The 26,416-nt window shown below is 51.3% G+C and overlaps 1 protein-coding gene across 1 annotated transcript in view; it reads right to left on the reverse strand.

The window, feature by feature from the left end:
• The window catches only part of LOC142365652 (geranylgeranyl transferase type-1 subunit beta-like), an 84,581-nt gene that overhangs the window by 51,678 nt on the left and 6,487 nt on the right, over window positions 1–26,416 (reverse strand). Inside the window, 1 exon segment of the mRNA XM_075446662.1 lies at window positions 17,885–17,952. Within this exon segment, the coding sequence (XP_075302777.1) occupies window positions 17,885–17,952 (68 nt within the window).

The raw sequence follows: 26,416 nt of genomic DNA on the forward strand, positions 1-26,416 counted from the left end.
GCATTAATCACACAGCGGGCTCGAATAGGTAACTCCAATCGCCCAGGAATCTTGAAAGTAATCATGGACTGGCCAGAAGGCAAAGATTTCACAGTGTCACCAGAAGAACAGGAGGTGACGCATGCTGAAGAAGCCCCACCCTATAATGAACTACCAGAGAATGAAAAGCAGTATGCCCCATTCACCGACAGATCCTGCCATCTTGTAGGAAAACATCTTAAGTGGAAAGCAGCAGTATGGAGTCCTACACGACAAATCATAGAGGCAGATGAAGGACAAGGTGAGTCAAGTCAGCTTGTGGAGGTAAGAGCCATACAGCTGGCCTTAAACATCGCTGAACGGGAAAAGCGGCCAGTACTTTACCTTTATACTGACTCATGGATGGAGGCAAATGCGTTGTGGGGGTGGTTAAAATAGTGGAAGCGGAGTAACTGGCAGTGCAGAGGCAAGCCCATTTGGGCTGCCCCTTTGTGACAAGATATTGCTGCCCAGCTAGAGAACTTGCCTGCGAAAGTACATCACGTGGATGCTCATGTCCCTAAGAGTCGGTCCGCTGAAGAACAAAACATTCAGCAGGCAGATCAGGCTGCTAAGATTAAAGTGGCTGGGGTGGATTTGTACTGGCAACACAAAGGTGAACTGTTTCTAGCTCGGTGGGCCCATGATGCTTCAGGCCATCAAGGAAGAGATGCGACATATAGATGGGCTCACGACCGAGGGGTGGATTTAACCATGGACATCATTGCACAGGTTATCATAGAATCATAGAAAGTTTTGGGTCGGAAGGGACCCCTAGAGGTCATCTAGTCCAACCCCCCCTCCAGCGAGCAGGGACACCGCTAACTAGATCAGGTTGCTCAGAGCCCTGTCCAACCTGGTCTGGAATGTTTCCAGGGATGGGGCCTCTACTGCCTCTCTGGGCAACCCGTTCCAGTGTTTCACCACCCTCATTGTAAAGAATTTCTTCCTTATATCCAGCCTAAACCTACCCTGTTTTAGTTTAAAACCATTACCCCTCGTCCTGTTACTGCTGTCTCTACTAAACAGATTGTCCCCATCTTTCCTATAGGCTCCCTTTAAGTACTGAAAAGCTGCAATCAGGTCTCCCCGCAGCCTTCTCTTCTCCAGGCTGAACAAGCCCAACTCTCTCAGCCTGTCCTCATAGGAGAGGTGCTCCAGCCCTCGGATCATTTTTGTAGCCCTCCTTTGGACCCGCTCCAACAGTTCCATGTCCTTCTTGTGCTGAGGGCTTGTCCTGGGTTCGGCCAGGACAGGGTTAATTTTCATCGGACTCCTGGAAGGGGCACAGCCAGGGGGTGGGGGCTGACCCCACCTGGCCAAACAGAGCAGGGTATTCCATACCATGTGACGTCATGCTGGGTTCCGGTGGGGGGGGGCGGCACGGCGGGAACTCGCTCGCGACTCGGGAGCGTGCGGCGCTGGTGCGGTCCGAGAGAGTGGGTCTGTTTTTGTCGTGTTTTTCTCCTTATCTGTATCGTTGTTGTTCCTGTTTTCCCTCTGTTTGCTGTTCTGTTAAACTGCCCTTATCCCGACCCACCGGTTTCTGCCTGTTTCTTTTCATTCTCCTCCGCACCGCGGCGGGGGGAGGGGCGGCCGCGTGGCGCTTTTGTTGCCGGCGGCAGCCGAAACCAAAACATTAAATTGGCGCCCAGACGTGGAGCGGGGATAACGGCAGGGCTGAGCAGCGGGTGTTAAAACTGCTTTCATAGATTTTGTTAAAATTTATTATACACATTGACTGTGTTAGTTAAAGTCGCCGGTAAAAATGTTTCTGACTTTGATCAAATATCTGTGCTACGTAAATCCTTACTTGCTGTATGTGTTTGCCGCCGTGCTGTTTGTTACCTCGGGAAAAAAGATCAGGATGATGATTTTGCTGTACTGTATGATATCGACTTATGATATGATAACATCACTGTGCATGAAATTAGGCTTGTGTTTGCATGAGGCACTGCGGTCATTTCCGTACCTCGGATCCTATGTCTTAGAATTTGTGAATAATCAAACCCAATCTGTGGGGAAAACCGAAGGGGATACCTTCCCCCACTCTTTCGCCCCCCCTCTCTCCCTCAGGCTGGTCCTAACGGCTTTTGAGAATTTCGAGTACCCGTGGGATGCTCAGGCCAGCACTCTGCTTTTGTTCTGCCTCCTGAATGGGTTTCAGCTTTTGTTTAGGGTTAAGCAAGTAGTTAGGAACATCATGCAGAGACCTGCCCCGGGGCCGGATAGCTGTGAGTGGCTGAGTGTGTGGGACAGCATGGGCAAGTACCTAGGGCAGTGGGCACCTCCGGTGTTTTTTAAACTCACTCCTGAGGAAGTACAGGATCCGGACAAACTAGCAAAGTATCTGCAAAAAGTGTGCTGCCACCCTGGGAACTCCAGAGAGACACAGATCACCACAACGTGCTGGGGTCTGGCCCACGCCTACCGAGCCCTGTTCAACACTGTTCAGTGCCTTAAAGGGGAAAGGGGGGGAAACGAAGCGGCAGGCACTGCGGCTGGCGCTGCCCCCCCAGCCGGCCCTGCAGCCCCTCCAGCCCAGCAGGCAGTCACAGCCCCCCCGACTGGCACCGCCGCTGCCACAGCTGCAGGGTCTGCCTCGGTTTCCCTGGCAGGCACAGCAGCTGCTCCAGCCCCAGCTCCAGCTGCAGGCATCGCGGCTGAGCCCAATGACCAACCTGTGCCAGTAGCAGTCGCCCCTGTAAAACTAAAGAAAGACGCAAAGACAGCAGATCGCTCCGGGAGGGATGACGATGAGCCAGGGTCATCGCGGGAGACAGAGATCATCACCCGGTCCCTGTCCCTGGGCGAGCTGCGAGACATGCAGAAAGATTTCAGCCGCCACCCAGGCGAGCACATTGTCACCTGGCTGCTGCGGTGCTGGGATAATGGGGCCAGCAGCTTGGAGTTAGAGGGCAAGGAAGCCAAGCAGCTGGGATCCCTGGCCAGGGATGGGGGCATTGACAAGGCCATTGGGAAAAAGGAACAAATCCTCAGACTCTGGAGGAGACTTCTCTCAGGGGTGAGGGAGAGGTACCCCTTCAGTGACGATTTTGTATGTCATCCTGGCAAGTGGACCAATATGGAAAGGGGTATTCAGTACCTGAGGGAATTAGCTGTGCGGGAGCTGGTTTATAATGAACCAGACGATGACCAGTTACCCACAGACCCAGATGAAGTCCAGTGCTCACAATCCATGTGGAGGAAGTTTGTGCGGAGCGCACCCTCCTCATATGCCAACTCACTGGCAGTTGTAAACTGGAAAGGTCAAGATGCACCAACAGTGGATGAGGTGGCTGTCAGACTCCGGCAATATGAGGAAAGTCTCTCTTCCTCCCTTGTCTCAGCTGTGGAGAAACTGGCCCAGGAGGTCCGGCAAATCAAAGAGAGTAGGTCCTACTCCCCACCTGTACGGGCCAGTGTCTCAGCTATTAGGGGCAAGCGTTTCTCTGCTCAGGAGAGGGAATACAGAGGCTACACACCCCGGGGCACCCTGTGGTTCTACCTGCGTGACCACGGAGAGGACATGAGGAAGTGGGATGGAAAAACCACCTCAAGTCTAGAGGCACGAGTCCGTGAGTTGCGAGGTAAAACAATCACCAAAGGGGATTCTGTTAGGAAAAATGCCGCTCCAGTTTCCAGCAGCCAGCTCTCCAGACCACGTAGACAGTTTGACCTTGATTCCGATCCTCTGGAGGGGACCTCCAAGTCATTTTTACAGCAGGTGAGCAGCAAATTCTCTGACGAGGATTAGAGGGGCCCTGCCTCCAGCCAGGTGGAGGAAAGGGACAACCGTGTTTATTGGATGGTGTGGATTCGGTGGCCTGGCACGTCAGATCCACAAGAGTATCAAGCTCTAGTGGACACTGGTGCACAGTGTACTTTAATGCCATCAGAGTTCAAAGGGTCAGAGTCCATTTGCATTTCGAGAGTGACAGGGGGGTCCCAAGAGCTGAGTGTACTGGAGGCTGAAGTGAGCCTCACTGGGCAGGAGTGGCAGAAGCACCCCATTGTACCTGGCCCCGAGGCTCCGTGCATCCTTGGGATAGACTATCTTAGGAGAGGCTATTTCAAGGACCCAAAGGGGTACAGGTGGGCTTTTGGCATAGCTGCTGTGGAGACGGAAGAAATTAAACAGCTGTCCATTTTGCCTGGTCTCTCAGAGGATCCTTCCGTTGTGGGGTTGCTGAGGGTTGAAGAACAACAGGTGCCAATCGCAACCACAACGGTGCACCGGCGACAGTATCGTACCAACCGAGACTCCCTTCTCCCCATTCATCAGCTGATCCGCCAGCTGGAGAGTCAAGGAGTGATCAGCAAAACTCGCTCACCCTTTAATAGTCCCATATGGCCAGTGAGAAAATCTACTGGAGAGTGGAGACTGACAGTAGACTACCGTGGCCTGAATGAAGTCACACCACCGCTGAGTGCTGCCGTGCCAGACATGCTAGAACTTCAATATCAGCTGGAGTCAAAGGCAGCAAAGTGGTACGCTACAACTGACATCGCTAATGCATTCTTCTCCATCCCTTTGGCAGCAGAGTGCAGGCCACAGTTTTCTTTCACCTGGAGGGGCATCCAGTACACCTGGAATCGACTGCCCCAGGGGTGGAAACACAGTCCCACCATTTGCCATGGACTAATCCAGACTGCACTGGAAAAAGGTGAGGCTCCAGAACATCTGCAGTACATCGACGACATCATTATATGGGGCGACACAGCGGAGGAGGTTTTTGAGAAAGGGGAGAAAATAGTTCAGATCCTTCTGAAAGCCGGTTTCGCCATTAAGCGAAGTAAAGTCAAGGGACCTGCGCAAGAGATCTAGTTTTTGGGAATAAAATGGCAGGATGGGTGCTGTCAAATCCCAATGGATGTCATCAATAAAATAGCAGCTGTGTCTCCACCAACCAGCTAAAAGGAAGCACGGGCCTTCCTGGGTGTTGTGGGGTTTTGGAGGATGCACATCCCAAATTACAGCCAGATTGTAAGTCCTCTGTACCACGTGACCCGGAAGAAGAATGATTTTGAATGGGGCCCTGAGCAACGACAGGCATTTGAACAGATTAAATGGGAGATAGTTCATGCCGTAGCCCTTGGTCCAGTCCGGTCAGGGCAAGATGTTAAAAACGTGCTCTACACTGCAGCTGGGGAGAATGGCCCAACCTGGAGTCTCTGGCAGAAAGCACCAGGGGAGACTCGAGGTCGACCCCTGGGGTTCTGGAGCTGGGGATACAAAGGATCCGAGGCCCGCTATACTCCCACTGAAAAAGAGATTCTGGCAGCATAGGAAGGCGTTCGAGCTGCTTCAGAAGTGGTCGGCACTGAAGCACAGCTCCTCCTAGCACCACGATTGCCGGTCCTGGGCTGGATGTTCAAAGAAAGAGTCCCCTCTACGCATCATGCCACCGATGCTACGTGGAGTAAGTGGGTCGCTCTGATCACTCAGCGCGCCCGAATGGGAAACCCCAGTTGCCCAGGAATTCTGGAGGTAATCATGGACTGGCCAGAAGGCAAAGATTTTGGAGCATCGCCAGAGGAGGAGGTGACACGTGCTGAAGAGGCCCCACTGTATAACCAGCTGCCAGAAGATAAGAAACAGTATGCCCTGTTCACAGATGGGTCCTGTTGCATTGTGGGGAAGCAGCGGAGCTGGAAGGCTGCTGTATGGAGCCCTACACGACAAGTCGCGGAAACGGCCGAGGGAGAAGGTGAGTCCAGCCAGTTTGCCGAGGTGAAAGCCATCCAGCTGGCTTTAGACATTGCCAGTCGAGAGAAGTGGCCAGTGCTCTATCTTTACACCGACTCTTGGATGGTGGCCAATGCTTTGTGGGGGTGGCTGCAGCAATGGAAGAAGAACAACTGGCAGCGCAGAGGCAAACCTATCTGGGCTGCCCCATTGTGGCAAGATATTGCTGCCCGGCTGGAGAAGTTGGTTGGAAAAGTCCGTCACGTGGATGCCCACGTCCCTAGGAGTTGGGCCACTGAAGAACATCAAAACAACCAGCAGGTAGATCAGGCTGCTAAGATTGAAGTGGCTCAGGTGGATCTGGACTGGCAACATAAGGGTGAACTCTTTATAGCTCGGTGGGCCCATGACACCTCAGGCCACCAAGGAAGAGACGCGACATACAGATGGGCTCGTGACCGAGGGGTGGACTTGACCATGGATACCATCGCACAGGTTATCCATGAATGTGAAACATGCGCTGCAATCAAGCAAGCCAAGTGGGTAAAGCCTCAGTGGTATGGAGGACGATGGCTAAAATATAAATATGGGGAGGCTTGGCAGATTGACTACATCACACTGCCACAAACCCGCCAAGCCAAGCGCTATGTGCTCACAATGGTGGAGGCCACCACCGGATGGCTGGAAACCTACCCTGTGCCCCATGCCACCGCCCGGAATACCATCCTGGGCCTGGAAAAACAAGTCCTGTGGCGACATGGCACTCCCGAAAGAATCGAGTCGGACAACGGGACTCATTTTTGCAACAGCCTCATAGACACCTGGGCCAAAGAACACGGTATTGAGTGGGTGTATCACATCCCCTACCATGCACCAGCCTCTGGAAAGATCGAGTGGTACAATGGGCTGCTAAAAACCACTTTGAGGGCAATGGGGGGGTGGGACTTTCAAAAACTGGGATACCCATTTAGCAAAGGCCACCTGGTTGGTTAACACCAGAGGGTCCACCAACCGGGCTGGTCCTGCCCAGTCAAAACCTCAGCGCCCCGTAGAAGGGGATAAAGTTCCTGTAGTGCACATGCGGAACATGTTAGAGAAGATGGTTTGGGTTAATCCTGCCTCGGGCAAAGGCAAGCCCGTCCGGGGGATTGCTTTTGCTCAAGGACCTGGGTGTACCTGGTGGGTAATGCGGAAGGATGGGGAAGTCCGACGTGTACCTCATGGGGATTTGATTTTGGGGGAGAATAGTCCATAAATAAATTGTATAAAGTTAATTGTTAAATAACCCTGTCACTGTCTGTTATCATTGTTATAATTGTTATATGTTGTACCAGTAGTAGCATAGTAAGAATCGTCCAGATTAAAGAAGGATGGACTTTTCTCGATGAAAACCTAGCAGAGCACAGCGATGATGGAACTGGACCTGGTTTTCAACAACTGGCATCCAGCAACTTCATCAAGATCAGCATCTCCTGCAGACTGTGGGCACGGGCCGCACCAGATACATCAGCCGTGAGCTCCGGATGCAGCAAGTGACCGCCCATCACCACACATCACCTCCCCTTCCACGGAAGACCATTACGACAGATGGAGCCTGAAGTCATGGATTAAATGAACTCAACGGACACTTCAGAGTGATGATCCATAGACTAAGGGAATGATATCTGGAGACAGGAGAAGTGGTGGTGATCAACTGGACAATGGGGGACCTGTGCATGGCGTAGATGGTATGGAATAAGGGGTGGATAATGTCCTGGGTTTGGCCAGAACAGGGTTAATTTTCACCGGAATCCAGGAAGGGGCACAGCCAGGGGGTGGGGGCTGACCCCACCTGGCCAAACAGAGCAGGGTATTCCATACCATGTACCGTCACGCTGGGTTCAGGTGGGGGGGGGGGCGGCGCAGCGGGAACTCGCTCGCGGCTCGGAAGCGTGCGGCAACTACATCAGCCAGTTCCCTCAGGACTCTGGGATGCATCTCATCAGGTCCCATGGACTTCTGTACGTTTAGGTTCCTCAGGAGGTCCCGAACCTGGTCTTCACTTACAGCTGGAGGGATTTTACCCTCCTGGCCTCCTTCATGCCATCCATCCACTCGGGAGGGGTGAGGAGAGAGGTTGTCAGTGAAGACAGAGGCAAAAAAGTTGTTGAGTACCTCAGCTTTCTCCTCATCTACTGTTACCAGTTTGCCGGTAGGCAGCTTCCCTACACTCTTCCCAGGAAGCCAGTCCCTGCTTCCACTGCCTGTGCAGTTCCCTCTTCTTCCTTAGTTTGACCAGCATCTCTTGTCTCAGCCATGCCGGTCTCTTCCCTTCTCTGCCCGACTTCTTACACTTGGGGATCGAGAGCTCTTGCGCTCTGTGGAATACATCCTTAAAGACCTGCCAGCTCTGTTCTGTTCCCCTGTCCCTGAGGACCGTTTCCCAGGGAGTCCTTCTGACTATCTCCTTGAAGAGCTGGAAATTTGCCCTCCTAAAATTTAGGGTCACAGAATCACAGAATCACAGAATAATAGGGGTTGGAAGGGACCTCTGTGGGTCATCTAGTCCAACCCTGCTGCTGAAGCAGGGTCACCTACAGTAGGCTGCACAGAATCTTGTCCAGGCGGGTCTTGAATATCTCCAGAGAAGGAGACTCCACAACCTCCCTGGGCAGCCTGTTCCAGTGCTCCGTCACCCTCAGAGGGAAGAAGTTCTTCCTCATGTTCAGACGGAACTTCCTGTGCCTCAGTTTGTGCCCGTTGCCCCTTGTCCTGTCACTGGACACCACTGAAAAGAGCTTGGCCCCATCTTCCTGACACCCACCCTTCAGATATTTGTAGGCATTTATAAGGTCCCCTCGCAGCCTTCTCTTCTTCAGGCTGAACAAGCCCAGTTCCCTCAATCTCTCCTCGTAGGGGAGATGCTCCAGTCCCCTCACCATCCTTGTAGACCTCCGCTGGACTCTCTCCAGTAGCTCTTCATCTTTCTTGAACTGGGGAGCCCAGAACTGGACACAGTACTCCAGATGAGGCCTCACCAGGGCAGTGTAGAGGGGAAGGAGAACCTCCCTCGACCTGCTGGCCACACTCTTCTTGATGCACCCCAGGACACCATTGGCTTTCTTGGCAGCCAGGGCACACTGCTGGCTCATGGTTAACCTGTCGTCCACCAGGACACCCAGGTCCCTCTCCGCACAGCTGCTCTCCAGCAGGTCCACCCCAAGCCTGTACTGGTGCATGAGGTTGTTCCTCCCCAGGTGCAGGACCCTGCACTTGCCCTTGTTGAACCTCATCAGGTTCCTCTCTGCCCAACTTTCCAGCCTGTCCAGGTCACGCTGAATGGCAGCACAGCCTTCTGGTGTATCTACCACACCTCCCAGTTTGGTGTCGTCAGCAAACTTGCTGAGGGTACATTCTAACTCTTCATCCAGGTCGTTGATGAAGAAGTTGAACAAGACTGGGCCCAGTACTGACCCCTGAGGGACACCACTTGTCACCAGCCTCCAACTAGACTCAGCGCCGCTGATGACAACCCTCTGAGTTCTGCCATTCAGCCAGTTCTCTAGCCACTTCACCGACCACTCATCCAGCCCACACTTCCTCAGCTTCCCTAGGAGGATGTTATGGGACACTGTGTCGAAAGCCTTGCCGAAGTCAAGGTAGACAACATCCACGGCTCTCCCTTCGTCTACCCAGCCAGTATGTCATCGTAGAAAGCTATCAGATTGGTCAGGCATGATTTCCCCTTGGTGAATCCATGCTGACTACTCCTGATAACCTTCTTTTCTTCCACTTGCTTCATGATGGCCTCCAGGATAAGCTGCTCCATCACCTTACCCGGGATGGAGGTGAGGCTGACCGGCCTGTAGTTCCCTGGGTCCTCCTTCTTGCCCTTTTTGAAGATTGGAGTGACATTGGCCTTTCTCCAGTCCTCGGGCACCTCTCCTGTCCTCCAAGACCTCTCAAAGATGATGGAGAGTGGCTCAGCAATGACATCCGCCAGCTCCCTCAGCACTCGTGGGTGCATTCCATCGGGGCCCATGGATTTGTGGACATCCAGATCACTTAAGCAATCCCTCACACAGTCCTCCTCGACCAAGGGAAAGTCGTCCTCTTTGTAGGCTTCTTCTCTTACCTCCGGGGCCTGGGATTCCTGAGGGCCAGTCTTAGCACTGAAGACTGAAGCAAAGAAGGCATTCAGTAGCTCTGCCTTCTCCGCATCCTCCATCACCAGGACACCCGCCTCATTCAGCAGCGGCCCCACGTTGCCCCTAGCCTTCCTTTTGCTGCTGATGTAGTTGAAGATCCCCTCTTGTTGTTTTTGACATCCCTTGCCAGCTTCAATTCCAGGTGAGCCTTGGCCTTCCTCGTCGCATCCCTGCATGCTCTCACCACGTTTCTGTACTCTTCCCAAGTGGCCTGTCCCTCTTTCCACATTCCATGGACCTTTCTCTTCTGCCTGATCTCCGCTAGAAGCTCCTTGTTTAACCATGCAGGTCTCCTGCCTCCTTTGCTAAATTTCTTTCCCAGGGGGATGCATTGCTCCTGTGCATGGAAGAAGTGTTGTTTAAAGAGCGACCAGCACTCATGGACCCCCCTGCCTTCGAGAGCCCTGGCCCACGGGATTCCTCCCAGTAGCTCCTTGAAGAGGCCAAAGTCAGCCCTCCTGAGGTCCAGGGTTTTGATCCTGCTTATCGCCCTGCTTCCTCCACGCAGGATCCTGAACTCGACCATTTCATGGTCACTGCAGCCGAGTCTACCTTCGACCTTCACATCCTCCACCAGTCCCTCCTTGTTTGTTAACACGAGGTCCAGCAGCACGCCTTTCCTTGTTGGTTCCTCCACCACTTGCATCAGAAAGTTATCATCGATGCTCTGTAGGAACCTCCTGGATTGCGCCTGCCTAGCTGTATGGTCTTCCCAGCTGATGTCAGGGTGGTTGAAATCCCCCATGAGAACCAGGGCCTGTGACTGTGAGGCTGCTTGCAGCTGCCTGTAGAAGGCCTCATCAACCTCCTCCTCCTGGTCAGGTGGCCTGTAGTATACACCCACTGTAATGTCACCCTTATGAGCCTGTCCCTTAATTCTAACCCACAAGCTTTCAACTCGTTCCTCATTTGCCCCCGGGCCAAGCTCAATGCATTCCAGTTGCTCCCTCACATACAGAGCAACTCCCCCACCTCTCCTTGTTGGCCTGTCTTTCCTAAAGAGTCTGTAGCCATCTATGACAGCATGCCAGTCATGCGAGTTGTCCCACCACGTTTCTGTGATGGCGACCAAGTCGTAGCCGTCCTGCTGCATAATGGCTTCCAGCTCCTCCTGTTTATTGCCCATGCTACGTGCATTGGTGTAAACACATTTGAGCTGGGCTGTCAATCTCACCCCTGGCCTTGGCACTCCAAGCCTAGGCTCATCCCTAGTGAGCTGGGCAATATCCCCTTCCCCCTTCGAACCTAGTTTAAAGCCCTCTCAATGAGCCCCGCCAGCTCGTGGCCAAGAATTCTTTTTCCCCTTTGTGATAGCTGAGTTCCACTTGTTGCCAGCAGGCCCGGTGCTGTGTACACCTCCCCATGATCAAAGAAGCCAAAATTTGACTGATGGCACCAGTCCCTGAGCCACCTGTTAACCAGGTGAGTTTTCCTGCCCCTTTCAGTGCTGTTCCCTGCCACTGATGGGATGGAGGAAAACACCACCTGCGCCCCTGATCCCTCAACCAGTCGCCCCAGTGCCCTGAAGTCCCTTTTGATGGCCTTGGGACTTCTTTCTGCTACCTCGTCCCCGCCAACCTGCATTACCAAGAGGGGGTAGTAATCAGAAGGCCGCACCAGACCAGGGAGTTTCTTCGCAACATCCCTAACCCGGGCCCCAGGGAGGCAGCAGACTTCCCTGTGGGATGGGTCCGGTCGGCAAATCGGGCCCTCTGTTCCCCTCAGAAAGGAATCACCTATGACAATGACCCTCCTTTTTTTCTTAGTTGAGGCAGTCGTAATTCTTGGGGCTGTCTGACTCGTTCTAGGCAACCCCCTGGATGGAGCCTCACCTTCACCCACATCCTCTGTAGCCAGTCCCTCACATTCCAAAGCCCCATATCTGTTGCTAAAGGGCAACTGGGCAGGTGAGGGAGGCCAGGGGGAGATTCGCTTGCCACCCCGAGCAGGGACCTGTTTCCATTCGCCCCCATCTCTTAGGCCCCCTCTTTCTGCTCGGTGGCAAGAGGGTAGGGGGTTCTCTGCTTTCTGTGGAGCCGCCTCCTGCTGCCTCTGCCTCAGGGAGGGCAGGGTGCGGCTCCACCAGTCGATCTCCCTCTCACACTCCCGGATGCTCCTCAGCCTCTCCACTTCCTCCTTCAGCTCTGCCACCAGGCTGAGCAGGTCATTCACCTGCTCGCACCGAACACAGCCGTTGTCTCTGCTGTCCTCCGGTACGAGCGCCAGGCTCAGGCACTCCCTGCAGCCAGAGACCTGGACACCCGCGTTCTTGCGTGGGGCCTCCGTCTGGGTCCCCACACTCCTTCAAGCAACAGCTTTACAACGGGTGGTAACCATGGCTAGAATATCTCCTGGAAGAGTGATGCCCACTACTTGAGTTGCCAGAAGGGGCGGCTGCACCCTGCCAGTCGCCTTCCCCGCTCGCCCTGCCCGCGCGAACTGCTGCGCAAACTGCTGCGCCGCTCCCGGGCTGCTGCGCCGCCTCTGTTTGCCGGATCTGTTCGCCCGCGCTCCTGGTCGCTCGCGCTCCCTGGGAGCTGCTCTTATCCCTGAGGGGGTTTGGCCGCTGTCACACTCGACTCCGCCCCTGCTGAGTCAGAGCTGCTGCTCGTTGGCACTTCCCGCTTTCCCGCTGAGGGGGGGGGCTGGGGTCTCCTCTCTCTCTCTCTCTCTGTCGGCGCTTTTTGCTGCCTCGCCGCTGCGGTTTTGCCACCGGAGTCCTGACTATGCTCTTCGTTATTCCCATTTCCCTCAGTAGCGTTATTTCCACCAGCGCGTGGTCTCTGCAGCCCAGACTGCCTCCGATCTTGACATCCCCAACGAGCTCACTCGCATTGGTGACCACCAGGTCTAGTATCGCATCCCCTCGGGTAGGGGTGCTTATTACCTGCCTTAAGAAGTTGTCCTCAATGCATTCTAGGAACCTGCTGGACTGCCTACAGCTTGCCGTGTTGCTTTTCCAGCAGATGTCGGGGTAGTTGAAGTCCCCCAGTAGGACGAGAGCCTGCGAGCGCAAAGCCTCCTGGAGTTGGAAGAAGAACGCTTCGTCTGTCATCTCCTCTTGATCTGGCGGCCTGTAGTAGACACCAACCACTAGGTTCCCTTTGTTGCCTCTCTCTCTGATTCTTACCCATAAGCTTTCAACCTGCTCGTGGTTATTCTTCAGGGACAGCTCTTCACTCTGTAGTGTTTTCTTGATGTAAAGGGCAACGCCCCCGCCCCTCCTTCCTCACCTGTCCCTTCTGAACAGCCTGTAGCCATCAAGAGCTACATTCCAGTCGTGGGATTCATCCCACCAAGTTTCCGTGATGGCAATCAGGTCGTAGCTTTCCAGCAGCACGATTGCTTCCAACTCCTCCTGTTTGCTTCCCATGCTGCGTGCGTTTGTATAGAGGCATTTCATCTGAGCTGTCGGCCTCGTTACCTTCACAGCAGAGCACTCCTTTTTCCCTTGAGGTGTTTCATGGGTATTTTCTTGTTGGCACCTGATACCTCAGGCGCCTCCAGCTCCCTTCCGCAAGACTTCCGCATTGCTGCAGTGTCCCTCGCATGCTGCTGGGCAACGGGTTGAGGGCTCCTACTAGCCCCCCATCCCTCTAACCATTGTGTATCCGCCCCTAGCCTGTCGCTGGCAAGCCTGATAGGTTCCCCTTCCCCCTTCACCTCTAGTTTAAAGCCCTGTCAATGAGCCCCGCGAGCTCCTGGGCAAAGATCCTCTTCCCCCTTTGAGAAAGCTGGTTCCCATTTGATGCCAGCAAGCTTGGTGCTGTGTATGTCGTCCCATGGTCAAAGAACCCAAAGTTGTGGCGGTGACACCAGTCACGGAGCCATGTGTTAAGAGACTGAGTCTGCCTATGTCGCTCAACGTCTCTGCCCACCACTGGAAGGAGCGATGAAAAAATAACCTGTGCTCCAGATTCCTTTACTAATCGTCCTAGGGCTTTGAATTCTTTTTTAATTACCCTCGGGCTACTTACTGCAACTTCGTCCGCACCCACGTGGAAGAGCAGCAGAGGATAATAGTCTGAGGGTCGGACCAGTCTAGGAAGTTTCCTAGCAATGTCCTTGACCCGTGCTCCCGGGAGGCAACAGACTTCCCTGAGAGGAGGGTCTGCCCGGCATATCGGACCCTCTGTTCCCCTCAGCTGGGAGTCTCCTACAACTATGACTCGTCTCTTCCTCCTTGTGGAGCTGGTAGTAATACGAGAGGGAGGTCCTTCTGATCTTTGTGCCTCCTCCGATGTGGATGGGTCAACCCCTGCACCATCCACTGTCTTGTCCTCCACATCTAGAGCCTCATACCTATTATGCAGAGGCACCTGTGGAGATGTGGTGGGCAAGGGAAGGGTTCGCCTCCTGCCCCGATTGCGGACCCGCTTCCACTCGCTGTTTTCCTTTGCGTCCCTTCCTTCAGCCTGATGGGGGGAGGTTACTAGTGCCCTTTGGTCCCGGGCCTTTTCTACAGGTTGTTCCTGGGTAGACTCCTGGGTTGTCAGGGCATGGCTCCACCAGTCGATCTCCTGCTCGGCCTCCCTGATGCTCCGTAGCCTATCTACCTCTTCTCTTAGCTCTGCCACCAGGCAGAGTAGATAGTCCACCTGGTCGCACCTTATGCAGTTATTCCCTTTGCTGTTGTCCGTCTCCAGCGCTAGCTGGTGGCACTCGCTGCAGCCAGAGACCTGGACAGCCGCGTGCTTTCCAGGGACCTCAGTCTGGGTTGAGGCTTCCTTTCTGACCAGCAGAGAAGAAGCAGCCTTCTGACGGTGGGGTGCCACGGCTGGGCTTCCTTCCTGCAGATGAGTTTCCTGAGCTTGCCTCGGGGGCTGGGGGAGGGCCTCCGCCTTCCCTGCACGCCCTGCCTGCGCGAACTGCCGTGCAAACTGACGCGCCACACCCTTCTGACGCGCCACACCCTGTTTGCCCACCCTGTTCGCCGCACTCCTGGTCACTCGCGCTTCCCTAGGGTTTGCTCTTGTACTCAGGAGGGTCACGCCTCCGTCACCGCTGACTCCGCCCCCGCTGAGTCAGAGCTGCCCGCTCCTTAGGAGCTGACTCCTGCCTGCTCTGGGGGGGGGCTGGGGTGCCTTCTCCCTCCCTGCGCTTTTGACTTCACGATTCTGCCACTTTAGGAAAGGGTTCCCCGGCGCGGTTGTCCACTCCGGAGCCCTTCGCCTCGGTGGCTTCGCTGAAATGGCGGGTACACGCGGCTCTCGGGGGTTTTTAAACTGCCTCCATCACCGCTGACTCCGCCCCCGCTGAGTCAGAGCTGCCCGCTCGTTAGCAGCTGACTCCTGCCTGCTCTGAGGGGGGGGGGGGGGGGGCTGGGGTGCCTTCTCCCTCCCTGCGCTTTTGACTTCACGATTCTGCCGCTTGTTATCCACAACTGTGAAACGTGTGCCGCGATCAAGTAAGCCAAACGATTAAAGCCTTTGTGGTATGGAGGGCAGTGTTTGAAATATAAATATGGGGAGGCCTGGCAGATTGACTATATCACACTCCCTCAAACCCGCCAGGGTAAATGCTATGTGCTTACCATGGTGGAGGCAACCACCGGATGGCTGGAAACATGTCCTGTGCCTCATGGCACTGCCCGGCACACTGTCCTGGGCCTTGAAAAGCAAGTTCTGTGACGACACAGCACTCCAGAAAGAATTGAGACATCACATCCCCTATCACGCACCAGCCTCTGGGAAGACTGAACGATACAACGGATTGTTAAAAACTACCCTGAAAGCAATGGGAGGTGGAACTTTCAAAAACTGGGATAAGCATTTGGCAGAAGCCACCTGGTTAGGTAACACCAGGGGATCAATCAATTGAGCTGGCCCTGCTCAGTCAGACCTTTTACATACAGTGGAAGGGGATAAAGTCCCTCTGGTGCATGAAAGGAATATGCTGGGGTAAACTGTCTGGGTTATTCCTGCCTTGAGCAAAGGCAAACCCATTCGTGGTATTGTTTTTGCTCAAGGGCCTGGGTGATGCTGAAGGATGGTGAAGCCCGATGCATACCTGAAGGAGATCTGATTCTTGGTGAGAATACTCAGTTTTGAACAGTATGATGTTAATTGCTACACAATACTAACAGCGCTCAGTAAGTGTCTTTCAGATTAATGCAGTTTTGATGAAACCTGAGCTAGCTTCATCGAGTGGCTTCCAGTAACTTCCACAAGATTGACTTCTCTAACCTGCAATCCTTGGGCATGAACCACACCAAAGTACAAACCATCTCTCCTCCCCAGAAAGACTGCTGTAGCAAACAAAGACCCACAGTTACAAACTAATGAACTCAGTGAACTTTTTGTGTAAAAAGATGAATCATAACCTAGTGATATATATGTACGTCTGTATATACGTGTATCTATATGTTTCAACATGGGAAAAGGCAACAATTATTTGAGCATGACGTAAATGGTATGGAATAAGGGGTGGAATGTCCTGGTTTTGGTTAAAACAGAACCGATTCTCTTTTAGTGAATCTTCCTTACAGCTAAGTTCTTCGAAGTAACTGCATTTTTAAGAAGTTGGCTGTGTAGTTTACAGACAGTGTCCGCTCCAAAGCTGATAACACCTGATGTTTATAGTTACACTGAGCTAACGGTAGGAATGGAATGCAGGAAAAGGCCCCTGTTTATAATTATTGCTATAGCAGCCAAGGTCACCGATAGACCTCTTAGGTCCCTCAAGTGAGGAGTCACAAAGGGTCATACTTACAGGGAGGGGCAAACAGAACAGGTGACCCGATATTGACCAACGAGGTACTCCATGCCATACACGTCATACTCAGTTTAAAGTTGGGGAGTCTCTCTCCCTTTTCCTCCTTTTTCCCTTCCTCTGGTGGGAGGGCAGGGGTTAATAGAGAGCATCTGCCACTCAGTTTATTGCCGCCCTGCTCTACAAACAAACACCCCATGTTTCATCGAGGAAAGAGGAACGCCGAAGAACAGCATGTGCTGTACCACCTGATACAGAGCTGTTCTGCCCTTCACTTCCAGGTCCACAGACAGTTGTTGCCCTGGAGAAGTTTCCCCTCCTCAGTTACAGGTCAGAGAAGTGCACTGAGACAAGCCACAATTTGTATGTCATAGGATCATAGAATCATAGAATGGTTTGGGTTGGAAGGAAGACCTTAAAGATCATCTAGTTGCCATGCCCCCTGCCATGGGCAGAGACACCTTCCACTATACCAGGTTGCTCAGAGCTCCATCCAACCTGGTCTTGAACACTTCCAGGGAGGGGGCAGCCACAACTCCTCTGGGCAACCTGTTCCAGGGCCTCACCACCCTCAGAGTAAAGAATTTCTTCCTTATATCTAATCTAAATCTACCCTCTTTCAGCTTGAAGCCATTACCCCTTGTCCTATCACTACACGCCCCTGCAAAAAGTCCCTCTCCAGCTTTCTTGTAGGCCCCCTTCAGGTACTGGAAGGCTGCGATAAGGTCTTCCCGGAGTCTTCTCTTCTTGAGGCTTTTCAGTGGTGCCCAGTGACAGGACAAGGGGCAATGGGCACAAACTGAAGCACAGGAAGTTCCGTCTGAACATGAGGAAGAACTTCTTCCCTCTGAGGGTGACGGAGCACTGGATCAGGCTGCCCAGGGAGGTTGTGGAGTCTCCTTCTCTGGAGATATTCAAGACCCGCCTGGACAAGGTCCTGTGCAGCCTGCTGTAGGTGACCCTGCTTCAGCAGGAGGGTTGGACTAGATGACCCACAGAGGTCCCTTCCAACCCCTACCATTCTGTGATTCTGTGATTCTGTAATAGCCCCAACTCTCTCAGCTTTTCCTCATAGGAGAGGGGTTCCAGCACTCCGACCATTTTTGTGGCCCTCCTCTGGACCCGCTCACCGCCCCTGGAAACACAAGCAGTAGCATTTTAAGAGTACTGCATATTTTTTAAAATCTCTGCAATTGTTTCATTATACTAACAGTGCAAAAAAGGACACATGATCATTTATTGCCTAATTGAAAATCTTTTTCCCCCACACTTAACTAACCTTGGATGGATTGAATGGCATCCCTAAATATGAAGAGCCTCTGAATCCACAGCGATTCAAATTTGAGCCTGGAAAAGGAAGGAAAATAGAGAGTCAACTAATTTGCTTTGCTGAAGCATTCATTATAAACCATAATTCTCCAGTAAAGATCAAAACCTGTTAGTTCAGCACCATTTGCAGTATTACCAGCATTCGTATGTGTTCTTTTAGTATATTCCCAACATCAGCTTGTTATCATTATTAAAAGGAAAAAAAAAAAACCAAACAAAGAAAACCACAAGCAAACTGGGTCCTGGTGTAATGACAAAGCAACCCATTTTTTATTTGGTGGAAATATAGTGTTCATACTAGCATACAATTGCCTTCCATGCTCTCAGAAATCTTTGAAAAAAGACTCCCCTGGAAAAGTGCTCAGAGTTAACAGATTTTTTTTCTCCTCTCTAGATTCCTGCCTGGTAATACTATCTGTTCCTAAATAGAATTGTTTTAAAATACTTTGCAACCCGTACAAGGACAAACCATTTACAGTTTTAAGCTAGTACTGATTTAACTTGATATAGTCAGAATGAAATACTTAAAACAATAGGAAAGACAAATTTTTAATGGAGCTGTTCCTCTCCCACCTAAAATTTGGGTACAAAACTATTTTACCAATCAAACATTTCTTTGGAAATTTGTACCAGACTAAGCGAAGAAAAATAGCTGTAATGTTGAAAGCCTTAAAAAAGATCACTAAACAATGTGGTACATCAACTGTAGTGTCATTTATCAACACATTAACTTCTAACTTTAAATACATTCTGCATATATGCAACATCTAAATTTGAAGTGCTTCGACTGATACAAGCTTCTATGTAATTAGTGTGCAATTTCTCTATCAGACAAGTCTTTGAATCTAACTTCCATGGAGTGATCTATCATTTAACAGAAGAAAACACCTGCAATTCTCCATTTCCTCCACCATCCACCTTTCAACCAAAAGATTTTTTTTTAATGACGAGTGTAACGAAGTCAGTTCATCATGCATTAAAAACTGCTATCTTATAGTCATACGAACAAAGTGAAAAAGGCTCAAAGAAGGGGACGTCAGCTGAATTTGTACCAGCGTAAACAGTCTCAGGTATGGTGGTGACTCGCTACACATCAGTTTTCCCCAGAACGTGTTGGAGCGGCTGTCCCTGCTAGGGTAGAGGCTTCAATGCAGGTGGAGCTTCAGATGGCAGATGCAGCCTTCCAAGCCCTAGGCTGCAAAATTGAAGAGAAGCCTGGCCTGGTTTCGGCTGGGAAAGAGTTAATTTTCCTCCCAGCAGCTGCTGTGTTTTTGATTTAGTAGGAGAAGAATGTTGATAACACTGATGTTTTTAGTTGCTCAGAAATCAAGGACTTTTTTCAGTTTCCTATGTTTGGCTAATGAGCAGGTGTGCAGGAGCTTGGAGGGAGCATAGCCAGACAGCTCGCCCAAGCTAGCCAACGGAAATATTCCATGCCGTAGATGTCATGTTCAGTTTATAAATGGGGGTCGGCCAGAGGGCAGGAACACTTTTTTCTGTGAGTTTGATATTTTCTGAGAGTTCAATCTTTTTCCATGAGTTTGGCGAAATTCGCGAAATCCACAAGTTCTGCAGTCGTTGCTTGGGGACTGGCCACACAATCGGTCATCGGGCGGTGAGAAAAATTGTATTGTGTATCGCTTGTTTTGCATATTCTTTATTATTATTGTTGTTGTTGTTATTTCCTTTGCTGTATTATTAAACTGTCCATATCTCAACCCACGAGTTTTACTTTTTGTCCATTCTCCTCCCCATCCCACTGCAGGGGGAGGAGCGAGTGAGCGGCTGCGTGGTCCTAGTTGCCGACTGCCGGGTTAAACCATGACAGAGCCAGATGTGCCTTCAAGCAAAGGATCTGGGCCACCCGACCCCAAATGATGCGAGACCACCAGGAAGAAGCAGCGAGTCATCCCTGCTGAGGGGGACAGAGGCATCCATCTGTCAACCCAATCTGTCATCTAGAGAGGTTTGCTGCCTGCCGGGGACCCAGATCTGGGATGTTGTGGAGGGACTGCCGAAGCTCGAAGCTCGTCTGATGCTCTGACTACTACCCCCTGCTGTTCTTCCGTGGGGGCACAAATGATACAGCCAGGGGCAACCTGGAGAGTATCAAAAGCAACTACAGAGTTCTGGGGGCGGTAGTCAGGGGCATGGGAGCCCAGGTGGTGTTCTCCTCTACCCTGCCGGTGGGGGAAAGGGTGTGAGGAGCAGGGCACTGATAATGCAGGTAAATAGTTGGCTGTGGAGCTGGTGTTGGCAACAGGGTTTTGGGTTCTATGACCATGGGACCCTGTTTGCAGATCAGCGTCCGCTTGGGAGAGATAGGATCCACCTCACTAAGCACGGCAAAGCTATTTTTGCCAACAGGAGGGCTGACCTCATAAGGAGGGCTTTAAACTAAGAATGATGGGGGAGGGAGAGAGTAACCAACAGCCTTGTGAGGGAGTGACAGACAGGGTCCACGAGCAAAGGGCCTGGGGTGATGTGACAGGAAGGGATCACAAAATGAACAAAATGGGGCTAAAGCAGGGTCACCTCCAGCATTTGCATGTAAGCAAGGAAGTGCCTACAAGGCACCATTATGGAGAAATCCCAAAAACCCCTTCTAGGAAGTCAACATGCTGGGGTGCCTCTCTGAAGTGCCTGTACACTAACGCATGCAATATGGGGAACAAACATGAGGAGTTAAGAGATCTGTGTGCAGCTGCAGGGCTATGATCTTGTAAGGATCGTGGAGACATGGTGGGATGGCTCCCATGACTGGAGTGCTGCAATGGAGGGATACGGGCTCTTTAGGAAGGACGGGCTGGGAAGATGAGGAGGGGGAGTTGCCCTTTACGTAAGAGAGCAGTTGGAGGGCATGGAGCACTGCCTGGGGATGGATGAGGAGCGAACGGAGAGCTTATGGGTGAGGATTAAAGAGCAGACCAATACAGGTGGCACTGTAGTGGGTGTCTGCTATAGGCCTCCTGACCAGAAAGAACAAGCAGATGAGTCCTTCTGCAGACAGATAGGAGTAGCCTGACTTTCACAGGCCCTGGTCCTCATGGGGGACTTCAACCACCCTGATATATGCCAGAGAAACAACACGGCAGGACATAAGCAATCCAGGAGGTTCCTGGAGGGCATCGACAACAACTTCCTGACCCAAGTGATAGAGGAGCCAACGAGGAGAGGTGCTGTCCTGGTTTTGGCTGGGAAAGAGTTAATTTTCCTCCCAGCAGCTGCTGTGTTTTGGATTTAGCAGGAGAAGAATGTTGATAACACTGATGTTTTTAGTTGTTACTCAGAAATCAAGGACTGTTATGGTTTGGCTGCGGCCAACAACAAAAGCGCCACGCGGCCGCCCCTCCCCCCGCCGCGGTGCGGAGGAGAAAGGAAAGAAACAGGCAGAAACTGGTGGGTCGGGATAAGGGCAGTTTAACAGAACAGCAAACAAAGGGAACAGGAACAACAACGATATAGATAAGGAGAAAACACAACACAAACCGCACAACCCAGAGAGCCGCTCTCCCGGACCGATGCCGCATGCTCCCGAGCCGTGAGTGAGTTCCTGCCGCCCAGCTCCCCCCCCACCGGAACCCAGCATGACGGCACATGGTATGGAATACCCTGCTCCGTTTGGCCAGGTTGGGTCAGCCCGGCTGGCTGTGTCCCTTCCTGGATTCTGGTGAAAATTAACCCTGTCCTGGCTGAACCCAGGACAAGGACTTTTTACAGTTTCTCATATTCAGCTAATGAGCAGGTGTGCGGGAGCTGGGAAGGAGCATAGCCAGGCAGCTAGCCCAAGCTGGCCAATAGAAATATGCCACACCATGGACATTATGCTCAGTTTATAAATGGGGGTTGGCCGGGGGGCAGGAATCCTTTTTTTTCTTCTCTTCTCTGGGAGTTTGAACTTTTCTGGAAGTTCGGTCTTTTTCGGGAGTTTTGTGAAATTCACGAGATCTGCAAGTTCTGGGTTCTGCAATTGCTGCTCAGGGACTGACTGCGAATCGGTCATCGGGTGGTGAGAAAACTGTACTGTATATAGCTTGTTTTGCATATTCATTATTATCATTAGTAGTAGTAGTACTAGTACTAGCATTAGTATTTCCTTTGTTGTCTTATTAAACTGTCTTTATCTCAACCCACGAGTTTTACCTTTTGTCCATTTCTCCTCCCCATCCTGCTAAGGGGGGAAGGGGAGGGGTGAGCAAGCGGCTGTCTAGTGCTTAGTTGTCGGCTGCCGCGTTAAACCACGACAGGTGCTCTGCTGGACCTCATACTCACCAACAAGGAGGGGTTCCTTGGGGATGTGAAGGTCGAGGGCAGCCTTGGCTGCAGTGACCATGAGATGCTAGAGTTCAGGATCCTGAGGGGAAGGAATGGGGCAAAAAGCAAGCTCGCAACCCTGGACTTCAGGAGAGCAGACTTTGGCCTCTTCAAACATCTGCTTGGAAGAGTCCCTTGGGATTAGGCCTTGGAAGGAAGGGGACCCCAAGAAAGCTGGTTAATATTCAAGGGTCACCTGCTCCAAGCTCAAGAGCAGTCCATCCCAACAAATACAAAGTCAGGCAAAAATGCCAGGAGGCCTGCGTGGACGAACAAGGAGCTCCTAGCCAAACTCAAGCACAAAAAGGAAGCATACAGGGGGTGGAAGCAAGGACGGGTAACCTGGGAGGAATATAGAAACATTGTCCAAGCATCCAGGGATGAGGTTAGGAAAGCCAAAGGCCACCTGGAGTTAAATCTGGCAAGTGATGTCAAGGGCAACAAGAAGGGCTTCTATGGGTACATAGGAGACAAAAGGAAGACTAGGGAAAATGTGGGCCCACTGCTGAATGAGGCGGGGCACCTGGTGACACAGGACATGGAAAAGGCTGAGGTACTGAATGCCTTCTTTGCCTCAGTTTTTAATAGCAAGACTGGCCTTCAGGAATCCAAGGTCCCAGAGACCAGGGGAAAAGGCTGGAGCAAGGAAGACAGACCCTTGGTAGAAGAGGACCAGGTCAGGGACTACTTAATCAAACTGGACATGTGTCCTGGCTTCGGCTGGGATAAAATTAATTTTCTTCCTAGCAGCTGGTATAGTGCTGTGTTTTGGATTTAGTACGGAGAATAATGTTGATAACACACTGATGTTTTAGTTGCTGCTAAGTAGTGCTTATACTAAGTCAAGGACTTTTCAGCTTCCCATGCTATGCCAGCGAGGGGGTGCACAAGAAGCTGGGAGGGAGCATAGCCAAGACAGCTGACCCAAACTGGCCAAAAGGATATTCCATACTATATGACATCATGCTCAGTATATAAACTGGGGGGAGTTGGCTGGGGGGCTGCGATCGCTGCTTGGGGACAGGCTAGGCATTGGTCAGGGGGTGAAAAGCGGGTGAAAAAATAAAGATGAGAAACTACTGGAGAAAGTCCAGTGGAGGGCTACGAAAATGATGAGGGGACTGGAGCATCTCTCCTACGAGGAGAGGCTGAGGGAGCTGGGCTTGACCAATCAGATAGCTTTCTACGATGGCATGAGTGGCTGGGTAGATGAGGGGAGAGCCGTGGATGTTGCCTACCTAGACTTCAGCAAGGCTTTCGACACAGTCTCCCATAACATCCCCCTAGGGAAGCTCAGGAAGTGTGGGCTGGATGAGTGGTCGGCGAGCTGGACTGAGAACTGGCTGAATGGCAGAACTCAGAGGGTTGTCATCAGCAGCACTGAGTCTAGTTAGAGGTCTGTAACTAGTGGTGTCCCCCAGGGGTCAGTACTGGGCCCAGTCTTGTTCAACTTCTTCATCAACGACCTGGATGAAGAGTTAGAATGTACCCTCAGCAAGTTTGCTGATGACACCAAGCTGGGAGGTGTGGTAGATGATACACCAGAAGGCTGTGCTGCCATTCAACGAGACCTGGACAGGCTGGAAAGTTGGGCAGAGAGGAACCTGATGAGGTTCAACAAGGGCAAGTGCAGGGTCCTGCACCTGGGGAGGAACAACCCCATGCATCAGTACAGACTCGGGTTGGACCTGCTGGAGAGCAGCTCTGCGGAGAGGGACCTGGGTGTCCTGGTGGACGACAGGTTGACCATGAGCCAGCAGTGTGCCCTGGCTGCCAAGAAGGCCAATGGGATCCTGGGGTGCATTAGGAGGAGTGTGGCCAGCAGGTCGAGGGAGGCTCTCCTTCCCCTCTACTCTGCCCTAGTGAGGCCCCATCTGGAGTACTGTGTCCAGTTCTGGGCTCCCCAATTCAAGAAAGATGAGGAGCTACTGGAGAGAGTCCAGCGCAGTGCTACGAGGATGGTGAGGGGACTGGAGCATCTCCCCTACGAGGAGAGGCTGAGGGAGCTGGGCTTGTTCAGCCTGAAGAAGAGAAGGCTGAGAGGGGACCTTACAAATGCTTATAAATATCTGAAGGGTGGGTGTCAGGAGGATGGGGCCAAGCTCTTTTCAGTGGTGCCCAGGGACAGGACAAGGGGCAATGGGCACAAACCGAAGCACAGGAAGTTCCGTCTGAACATGAGGAAGAACTTCTTCCCTCTGAGGGTGACGGAGCACTGGATCAGGCTGCCCAGGGAGATTGTGGAGTCTCCCTCTCTGGAGATATTCAAGACCCGCCTGGACGAGGTCCTGTGCAGCCTGCTGTAGGTGACCCTGCTTCGGCAGGGGGGTTGGACTGGATGATCCCCAGAGGTCCCTCCCAACCCCTACTATTCTGTGATTCTGTGACCTTGGCTGCTGTTGTAATAATTATAAACAGGGGCCTTTTTCTGCATTCCTTTCCTACCGTTAGCTCAGTGTAACTATAAACATCAGGTGTTATCAGCTTTGGAGCAGACACTGTCTGTAAAATATGCAGCCAGCTTCAGAAGAATGCAGTTACTTAGAAGAACTTAGCTGCAAGGAAGATTCGCTAAAAGAGAATCGGTTCTGTTTTAACCAAAACCAGGACAGGTATTAACTGATTCTTATTTACTACTACTAATAATAAAATAAAGTTGGATTGGATATGTTTTGGCTCATAAAAATTAATCTTATCTTTTGGACTACAGCGTGTACAAATGTATGTGTGTACATATCCGTTGGTCAAGCATGGACTGCCTTTTTGTGTTTGGAAAGAAATGCTCCTCTCTGATATGACACGAGCATACTTTTTTTGGCATCATGAAGCAGTCTGGTCTCTGAAGTTATTTACTAAGCAGTGACAAGCTAAAGGAAGAGAGAGAAAGAAAGTGCTATAAACCCTGAAAGTCAACTGTGGAAAAGCAGAAGAATTGAGCAAAACTGGTGGCCTTAAATATTACAACAGTATGGGTGTTGCAATGGCTGAGGCTCAACAACTAACCTTCTGAACTTTTGTTTTGCAAGAATGCTCACTAGCTATTAATTTCAAAATGAATGTTTCCAATAGGATTCATTCTACGTTGTCATATTCCAACTCAAAGTCTCTGTCCATTGCTTTCAGTTTCTACTCCTCCCTGTTGTCATATAACAACTCTCTTGACAGAGAGTAAGGGTGCTTGTGGTAGGGAGATGAGGAGAACTTGGAGTGCTCTGCTCTAGTAAAGTTGCTACTATCCTTGTATCTAAACTAGACCCCTTCCTGGGCCATTCATGGAGAAGCCTACTGCTCTGTGAAAGACGCAAAAGCTTTAGCTACTGTCAATTTTGCTGCATTTTAAAATATAAAGCTTCTTATAACAACAAAACTAATGTAATTTTACTATGTTTAGAAAAATGCTGTTATGGGAGATTACTAGAGGTTCTCTTCCAGGTATTCTTGAAACCAGGGAAAGAGCGAGAGGGTAAAATTACTTGAATTATCCCTTAGGCTTTTCCAGTAAACTTTCTTATTGTAAGATAGGACTTTATTCACGCTGGAAAAATAGGGAGAATTCCAGAGCTGGGAAAAATGTGAAAATATGTTTTCAAGTGTTGACAGTTCCAGGGAAAAATCCAAATACTTGGAGATGAAAAAATAGGTAAGATCACAGAGATCTAAAAGCCAGGATGACAACTGAGGCAAGGGTATAAAAGAGTATTTTAAAAACATGCAGTTAAGTCCTGCTTCTGAAATACAGACATAATCCAGCAACTGTGTTTTGGACTACTAAAATTCAGAATGCAGATGTTTTGGAAGGAGAGTTGTGGAAGTGCAAAAGTACAGCTAGGATATGATTTCTGAGTCTGATGCAGGTAGGATACTGTGCTGAGGTAAAGTATAGGTCTAGCACCATCTAACAGGAAATGATGGCGAAGAAGGCGGTAACAAGATGTTTGGGGTGAGACAAGTGCTATACTGCAAAAGACGGTTGATAGCTTTGAATTTAAAATATGAGCATTTAGTTGTCTGTTCTTGCCGCTGTTTTACAGATCTGACTTTTACACTTTCCCCAAACTTTTATGAAGAACATATGAGCCACAGAAATGGAAACAAACGATTTTCTTAATACTTTGTCACATGAACAGTGCAAGCGAGGGGGGGGGGGGGGGGGGGGGGGGAAGGTGAT

The sequence above is a fragment of the Opisthocomus hoazin genome, chromosome W (assembly GCF_030867145.1).
Source record: "Opisthocomus hoazin isolate bOpiHoa1 chromosome W, bOpiHoa1.hap1, whole genome shotgun sequence".
NCBI classification, from domain to species: domain Eukaryota; kingdom Metazoa; phylum Chordata; class Aves; order Opisthocomiformes; family Opisthocomidae; genus Opisthocomus; species Opisthocomus hoazin.